The 8,281-nt window shown below is 34.7% G+C and overlaps 1 protein-coding gene across 2 annotated transcripts; it reads left to right on the top strand.

Annotated features, from left to right (window-relative positions):
- Nucleotides 1-2,273: 2,273 nt before the first annotated feature.
- Nucleotides 2,274-6,617, top strand: LOC147533750 (la-related protein 1C-like). Of its 2 annotated transcripts, XM_086647949.1 has the most exons (8): nucleotides 2,274-2,293; nucleotides 2,401-2,448; nucleotides 3,280-3,624; nucleotides 3,727-4,141; nucleotides 4,234-4,333; nucleotides 4,421-4,511; nucleotides 5,872-5,943; nucleotides 6,091-6,617. In XM_086647949.1, exons 3-8 carry the CDS (start codon nucleotides 3,361-3,363, stop codon nucleotides 6,163-6,165), a joined length of 1,017 nt encoding a protein of 338 aa, XP_086504075.1. In that variant the 5' UTR covers nucleotides 2,274-2,293; nucleotides 2,401-2,448; nucleotides 3,280-3,360; the 3' UTR covers nucleotides 6,166-6,617. The 2 variants fall into 2 exon arrangements, with proteins under 2 accessions (XP_086504075.1, XP_086504074.1); XM_086647948.1 differs by lacking the exons at nucleotides 2,274-2,293; nucleotides 2,401-2,448 and adding an exon at nucleotides 2,988-3,134.
- The last annotated feature ends 1,664 nt before the right edge of the window (nucleotides 6,618-8,281 follow it).

The raw sequence follows: 8,281 nt of genomic DNA, 5'->3' as shown, positions 1-8,281 counted from the left end.
TTTTTAGGATTTTTGGAAGTAAAGAAAGAAAATTTAGAGAGAGAGGGTGAGGAAAAGTATTCACGGCATCAGGCAAACAAAATTCTGAATGTCGTCTTTATGGATGCTTCCAAGAAAAACTTGTCCGGATTTTTTTTTTCGTAATATTTAAGAGGAATAAAAATAAAATATTTCTTGATGAAAAAAATGTGTTTGTTTCACCCTCTTGATGAAACTTTTGGAGTCAAATAACAAAATTTAGAGAAAGATGAGAAGTATTTATGGGAACAAAGCTTAGAAGGTTTTTAATTCTGATTTTTGAGATACTTGATGAAGAAGATTCAAACAAAATGGTAAATCTAGAATGTGAGAAAAGTTATTATTGATTTGACAACCTCGAAAAGATTCCTATCAAAAGTAAGATTTGGTAGGAATCATGAATCTTTGGTCTGTTTGGCTACCAAGATTCCTAGGACTCTTGAATCCTAAGGATTTCTAATTCCAAAATTTGTATTCGACCAAAATCTCACCCTACCCCCTAGGATTTGTTAGGATTTTGGATTAATAAACTTAAAGCAACAAAAAAATATTTCTTTATACAAAATAATTATTTTAAAATATTTTTTTTTCAAAAACCATTTATTCTGCAAAAATCAGAATTTTTCCAAAAAATCATTTATCTCCGAAAATCATTTTTTCCCTCGAAAATCATTTTTTCTTCAAAAAATAGTTTTTTTCCCAAAACTTGTTTTTCGCAAAATCCGATTTTTTCGACAACCGTCTTTTCCCCGAAAATCGATTCTTCCCCAATTATTTTTTCCCGAGAGCCGATTTTTTTCATAAAACATATTTTTCCTCCAAACATGTTTTTTAAAGAAAAATCGACTCGAAAAAAAATCAGTTTTCGGGGGTAAAAATGATTTTTGTAAAAAAATATAGGTTTCATGAAATATCGGCTACCGAAAAAAATGGATTTTGGAAAAAAAATTTGGGGACTCTTTTGTTTTGAGAAAAAACGGCTTTCGGAAAAAATTATTTTTTAAAAAAATTGTTAACGAAAAAAAGTTAAAAAAACGGTTCTCGAAAAGAAAGTTTACGAAGAAAACGGAGAGTTCTCGAATGAAACGATATTTGAAAAAACAAGTTTCGAAAACAAGTTGATTCAATATTTTTTAAAGAAGCGTTTGAAAATACTCATATAATAATAGATCATAAGATTCCTATTAGTTGCTAAACAAACCAAAAAAATATTACTTGGATTCATGAATTCGTGGAATCATGAATCCGAAGGACTCATGAATTCGCGGATTCATGATTCCGCCAACCAAACACACCATAATTGAATTCCATTCCTATTTTGTAGGATAATAGTTCTTTAATCTACATTAAACCACCATTTACTGAAGCAGCAGTAGCTCAGATGAATTCAGGTACATAAAACCCCCATAAAACTTCCATTTTGATATATGGGTTTTGGTAATGTAGGGTTATTAAATCATGGGTATACTTTATTTTATGCAAACGGAGAACATTTGGCAACTAATTACAACTTTCTCAGCTAGGGGTGGGAAACGGACGGGTATGGGCGTCCACCGGCACTTTAAGCATCGGGTTGGGCGGGTCGGGCACCAAATTTAAATGGTTATTAGGGTAAACGGGTTAATCGGATGGGTAATTTTGAAATTCGCCTTGGCCATTCCCCGCCCAAGCCCATTAAGAAACTCGGGTAATTTGGGTATGGGCGGGCGGGTAGCGGGTAACTCTGTGACTTGAAAAAGTGCACTTCTTCCTCTCCCTTTAAACACCTTTCCTAATTCTAGAGAGGCAATGTGCGACTAAAATTAGAAGCTATTTGTGTGTGTTCCTTATAGGAATTTAATCCGACATTAAAATCTAATGAAAAATTCTACGGGATTGTGATAATATAAACTTATCGCACTACTTCACTAACCCACAAGGAATTCTCTTAACCCATTGCAAAACAATGCATTGGGTTCGTGTGATTGTCCTTAAACATATTGTTTATCATCTTAACTAGGCCTTGCAACATGAACTGTTGGGCTTCATCAACCCAAAAAATTGATGTAATTTGGTTGGTTATCATTAAGCGATACTAACGTGGGCGGGTGTGAGGGTAGAGGTTTTAACCCATGTCCGCCCACCAAAATTTGGCGTGTTGTGCCCAAAACGGATGCGGGAGTCCATGGTCCTCATTGGGCTCGGGTGCCCATGGGCGGGCTCGGGCTCAGGCTCATTGGCATAATTCCCACCCCTAGTCTCAGCAATGATTAATCAATATCCGAGATGGCCAAGCGTATTCATCTTTCTCTCTCCTTCTAGGGTTTTATTTTGTTGCTTGAAGATTTTATAAATTATATCACTTGATTGATAAACTTGTTTGTTAATTGCCATTTTTGCAAGTCGTGGAGGAATAGCAGGAAGCAAGTTAGAATGTCGTGTACTTTGAAGGTTATTTTTAATTTCTTCTTCTGTACTTATAAAATTTTTGATTATTTTTCTGATTCAGCACTACTACAATTGAAGATTTTGTAGAAAATAAGTTACAAATTTTTCCAATTTGTTATTAGGATTTGTTTTGGGGGAAATGAGTATGTAGAACAGGAAAGTATGAGAGGGCTAAAACAAGTGACCCTTCTTTCAGACCTCTCTTCACCTTATCTTTATTTATTTATCATTCTTCAAAAAATTAAGTTTCTAGAAGGTTGAAAAAGTTAAAATAAATCCCTTTGTCTAGTTAGAACTGACCGGGCCAATAATCAAATCTTGCAAAGATTTGAATATATCATAACAAAGGATAGCACTAAAAGCGCCCTTCGATATATTGCTACTGACGTCCCAAGACGGTGTAAAACAACTAAAAAGTAATTAAAAATAGGGTCCTAGTAGCAATACTACAAGTTACTTTTTGCCTTCCCAAACGAAATTCATGCTACATAATTAGAAGTTCAAAACTAACTAGAAATAAGTCTAACGATGATGTGGCATTTACCTTAGGGTATAAGAAAGAAAAAACAGATTTTTCTTCTTCTCACCCGTTAGGAGGAATTTTTTATCTTTATTAGTGGATGGAGAATAAGTAGTTCGGCGTGGTGGCCGTCGAGCTCCATAGTTTCCTCTCTGCAACAGAGAATCTTGTATTCCTTCTAAACCCTAAATCCTATCTTTCTATTATGTCAATGTTTATATTTTCTAATTTTAGTTTTTAATGGATTGTTGTTGTCAATGTTTGATTTATTAATCTTCTAATGATTTTCTTTTAACTGGTTTAACTTTGTATAGGATTCTATTTCTCGGTGAATATCTATTAAGTATCTTGATTATTTTGTCAACCTGCGTGTTTTGATTTTGATTGATTCGGCCATGTCTTTTACAATTCACGACTGCCATGTTAATGGTATATTCTCCTCCGGTAATGGTGAACCCACCAGTCTATCAGAGGAACCTCTTCCTCCTGCAGCTTGGATCAAACCTTTGAACGAATCTGTTGTTGAAATTGCTCCAGTAATGTGTGATGTATCTTGGCCATGGCTTGGCAAAGAATCTCCTGATTCAGCCAACGCTTTGCCAAAATCTTCTTCCGATTCTCTGACAGATATCTCTGATGTATCACTGTCAACCCCTCAGGTCTGATTTTTAATCTCTAAATTGATAATCTTTTTTCTTTTTCTTAAAGTTAATTACTTATCTATATGTATGCTTAAATTTTGATGTTTTTTTTAATTTTAGGGTTCTGTAATTGTATCTGAATCCCAAGAGGAATTGAAAAGTAACGCAAACCCTAATTTCAATCAAAATTATGCATTACCTACTGACCAAAAATCAGAGAATGTTGTAGTTTCAAAATCATCTCCAAGAGACCCTCCTCATCATAAGAGGAATAATTTCAATGGAAAACCTAGGGCAGGTTTTATACCACAACCCCGTCATGGATATTATCATCCTCATAATTCTTCAAGGAGGAATAATTACAGAGGTAGACATGATCAGTTTAATCCAAATTGGTATAGTTTTTATGATCATGTCAATTACGGTGGTAGAGGATTCAGAATGTCTTATCAATATCCAAACGGATTTTTTCCAAATATGAGACCTCCGTTTCCCGCTCGCTTTCCTGTTCCACCACCAATTGCTAATGGCCAAGGTACCTCTACAATGTTTGGTTTCTCATGAATCTTTTTCTTGTAATTATGTTAGGGTATTGACTTGACATTGATGTTGTTAACTTTCTTGAAGGAGGGTTTTGGGGGCCACCGCATTATGTGTCAATGCCACAGTACATATATCCTGATCCTCTATTGTTTGCAATAATGAAACAAATAGAATATTATTTCAGGTATTCTAATTCATTATTCTTCGAGTTATTAAAATAGTCATCTTTTGAGTGTTAATTACCATGAAATAATGTTGCTTACTCTTACAGTGACGATAATTTATGCAAAGACACCTACTTGCGTGAACACATGGATGGACAAGGATTTGTTTCTCTTCCTTTAGTAGCAGGGTTCAATCTAGTAAGTTAGCACTTAACGTATTTAAATCGTTTCAAACTTTTATATCTGTTCAATACTTCAATTAGACTGGAAAAAGATAAATATTTAGACGGACAAACTCAATCTTTATCTTCCTAATACTAATTGAAAAAGGAATACTTGTCAGTGATCATGAAAGAAAAAAAGTAGCATTATTTGCTTATTCGTCTATACCATCTTAAGGAGCTAACCGTGAATTAAGCAAAAGGAAAGATTGATCATAAATGGATGACCACTAGGAACTCCATGGACTTTTATGAGGAAAATGCAAAACCTAAACTTTTAAACTGGGTTGCTGCGCTAAAAAGTGATATGGAGCATCTTTTGTGGTAGTCACCTGTGGAGCTTACCTTTGTTTCTACCCATATAGTTAAGACTACAAGTCTCGCAGTATTACTCATCGTATCATATATACCGTCTTTGGCTTGTTTAGCTATTTCAAAGCTTTCATTTCTTTTATATTGGTGTTTGCAATTTTAATGACCAGCTAGTTTCCATTACTGCAACATATTTCTGAAATGTACTTCATCTAACTACTTTTTTGCCCCATCTGTTCAGCCTTACATATAGAACCAACTTTATTTACTCTTTTGAACTTCAGACGTCTATTGTCTATTAAATTTTCTGTATATGTTAGGTTAATTACTACACACTTTTGCAATTAGTCAGTGTTAGGGTCTATTACCATATACTAAAGGTGCAAGTTGGATCACGCCTATGCCTCTTGGTGAAGCCAGTGAAAAAAAAATTAAACCAATGACAGCACAGATACCATTGGAGTCTTCAATAGCGAAGTGGAATTATATGAGCCCATCGATGGAGAATTATTACGTAGATTACATCCATATTTCTTTTGGACATTCTCGTTTATATAAGCACCATACTTGAATGAACAAATATTAAGAACTTGTGTAGCTCCTTTTTGTTACTAGTGTCTACTTCCTCCCTCTTTTAGGCTAAAATGTTGCTACATTGTGTTTTTACTTATATCTTGAAAGTTTACTCTAGAAATGCACTTGAAATTTTTGTTTGCAGTGAAATTCTATTAAAATGAATTATTTATGAATTTCTCTATTAAGTCCTTTGCTCAAAACCTTAACAATTGTTAAACCGTGTCTTTTGACAATAGCGTCATGTTCATGGCGCGAAAGGCAAATAATATGTTAATGAATTTGCTTTGTTATGAGATTTTTGATGGCATGATACCCTCACACAAGCTTTAGGTGTTGGTCACACTTCACCTTGCCCACACAACTAAGCTAACGTCACCTACATGTCTAATACACACAGTATCGTGTTCCCACTTTGACATGGTCACTATTTTTATGTGTATATTGTGCAGATTAAATTGCGGACACACAACTACCTAGTCGTATTAAATGCAGTGCAGTTCTCAAGTATCATCGAAATCCAGGTATGTTTACAACATTTGCATCTCAGAATTTCTTTAATCTTTTTGTTTGCACATGATTGTTTAATTGGGCTTATGAATCATTTACTTCTCTTGTTAAATTCTTCTCAATTTCTTATTGTCTGATTTGCACTTGCATTATAACTTTAGGGCGATAAAATAAGGAGAAAGTATGATTGGATGAAATGGTTGTTGCCGCCGACATCCATTCCCCCACAGGAGTAGAGCCCATGAGTATATCAACTACTGATGCAACAACAAGTCATATCGAAGAGAGGAAGCTCAGTAGCAAATAGCGTTAGAGATTCTGGAGAGGGAATAAAGTTAATTTTGGAATGCTCGTTTCACTGAGCATCTTAACCCAATTTTTGACATCGTTAGATCTGCATAGTATTTCACATAAAGATAAAGGAAGGTTTTTAGTCTGGTTAGTTACTATTTATTTATATGGTTTGGGTGTGGTTGGAACTTCTCTCTTCTTTTTTTCTGATGATGATTAAAGTTGAACATCTCATATGAACCAATTTTGCAGGCTTGTTACATTCATTTTCGAATTTTAAGTTTTGGGTGGAATTTGGACTTGCTAAATTTTTATTTGATTTCATAATTTTGTATCTCCTATAGTGAATGAAGAAGGACAGAGATTTTGTCAATGAGTTTGGCACTCTGTTTTCGCAGGAGGGTGGATTTTTGAATTTTGACAGGGCGAAACTGCATGTTTTGCTCTGCAGAATCATTTGGGATGCTCTGCAGAATTTTGACAAGATGATGCTTTAACCTCTTCACTCTTTGAAAGATGTTCAACTCTCTTTCTCTCCCATCACATATTTGTAGTTGGGCGTCCAAACTTGTCTTTAAGTTTCAGGAAGAAGGATGGGTTCTTTCCACTGTGGAACTGAATAGTTATTCCTAAGTTGTCGGCTTTATATCTTATGGTAACATGTCTCAGCTGTGGATTGCGCGTTTAGCTTCTTCCAATGCTAGGGCCCTAAAGAACTTGACTGGTGTTATGGGTTGGCAGGTTGCCTTCTGCCTACTCGCACGAACATCCACTCTCTAAACCGTAGGTCTCACGTTCAATACCATATAATTGGAAATGTAAGGATTATTGAACTTGTGTCCAAATAAATTAAAAAAGTAAATTAGGTGAATTTGGACCTCTTAAGATAGTCTTTCAAGGTTGATATATCAATTTCATATTACCGGTCGTTCAACAAAAAAAAAAAAAAACTTATTACCAGTCGTGTAGATTTGTGAGCCAAGTTTATCCTATCGGGTTTCACCTTCCTCTCCTTATGCGAGAGAATTGTATGTGTTGTGAACTTATGTGAGAGGATTGTATGTTTGGGAGGAGAGATATCCACTGTTTCATTAAAGTTTCAATACAAGAAACCACTATCTAATAGGTCCCCTATTCCTGATGAGGGGCATCGCATCTCTGTCACAAGGGTACCACTTAAACGTACGGATGTGATTAACCAAATTTGATAAATGAAAGTAGAAGCTAGATGTAATCATCATTTTTGGAACAAAATTTTACCCTCTGGTCAATAGAAATCACTTTCAATTTGTCACCACTTCCTTTTCAAGGGTTTACTTCCTATTTGGCCCATGTTGTGATCAACTCATAATTTTGACCTCCATATTTTTACCAAATAGCAAATTTGGCCCTCCAAATCACTTCTATCTTACGTTTCCATCCCAACCCTTACCTCCAGTTTTACCCTTGTTTTTCTTTTGTCATATCACTTCAGAGAAAAGGTATAAATTACAAAGATGGCATTAAGGGGCTCTCTTGCTCACCATTTCCTTCACCTCCTTCTCTTTGTGCTACGTCGCTTTCCCTCTCATGTATTTCTATCCGTGCTATTTTCTATCCACATTGCATGCATAACATCTATTTTCTTATATTAAATCTAGTTAATCTAAATTTTAAATCATATAGTATTATCTTAAAGAAAAGTAAACGATTGTTTTCATAACTACATTCAGGGAGGAAGAGAAAACTAATTTGACGTGTTGTTTTAAAAATTACTAAATGAAAGATGTATTTTTCCCAAATTATTCTTTTTTATAGATTCATCTTTTCCAGAAGGTGATGCAACTGTTTTTTGTCTTCTTTGCCTTTCCTTTCTTTTTTTGGTTTAGAAGGGGAATCAAATATGCTCTCAACAACAAAAAAAAAAAAGGGGTGGGGGGGGGAATGTGGAAACAGAGACATCACATGGTTCATCTAGTACTATATTTGAGCAATAGAATCTATATACCAATTCATTTGTTATTGTGAGACACACTATATAAGTTTGTGTCTGCAATTGCAGTACCATCACTATAATAAAGA

The sequence above is a fragment of the Eschscholzia californica genome, unplaced genomic scaffold (assembly GCF_041429995.1).
Source record: "Eschscholzia californica isolate CP2 unplaced genomic scaffold, dmEscCali1.0.p SCAF_6, whole genome shotgun sequence".
Taxonomy (NCBI): Eukaryota; Viridiplantae; Streptophyta; class Magnoliopsida; order Ranunculales; family Papaveraceae; genus Eschscholzia; species Eschscholzia californica.
The sequence above is the reverse complement of the archived record's forward strand: the minus strand, read 5'-3'. Positions and strand labels throughout refer to the sequence as shown.

Bases quoted from the DNA above. Each gene is read 5' to 3' on its own strand.
- LOC147533750 (XM_086647949.1), top strand. From the start codon at position 3,361: ATGTCTTTTACAATTCACGACTGCCATGTTAATGGTATATTCTCCTCC. The intron at 4,142-4,233 runs GTACCTCTACAA...ACTTTCTTGAAG, and splicing joins ACCAATTGCTAATGGCCAAG to GAGGGTTTTGGGGGCCACCG. The intron at 4,512-5,871 runs GTAAGTTAGCAC...TATATTGTGCAG, and splicing joins TAGTAGCAGGGTTCAATCTA to ATTAAATTGCGGACACACAA.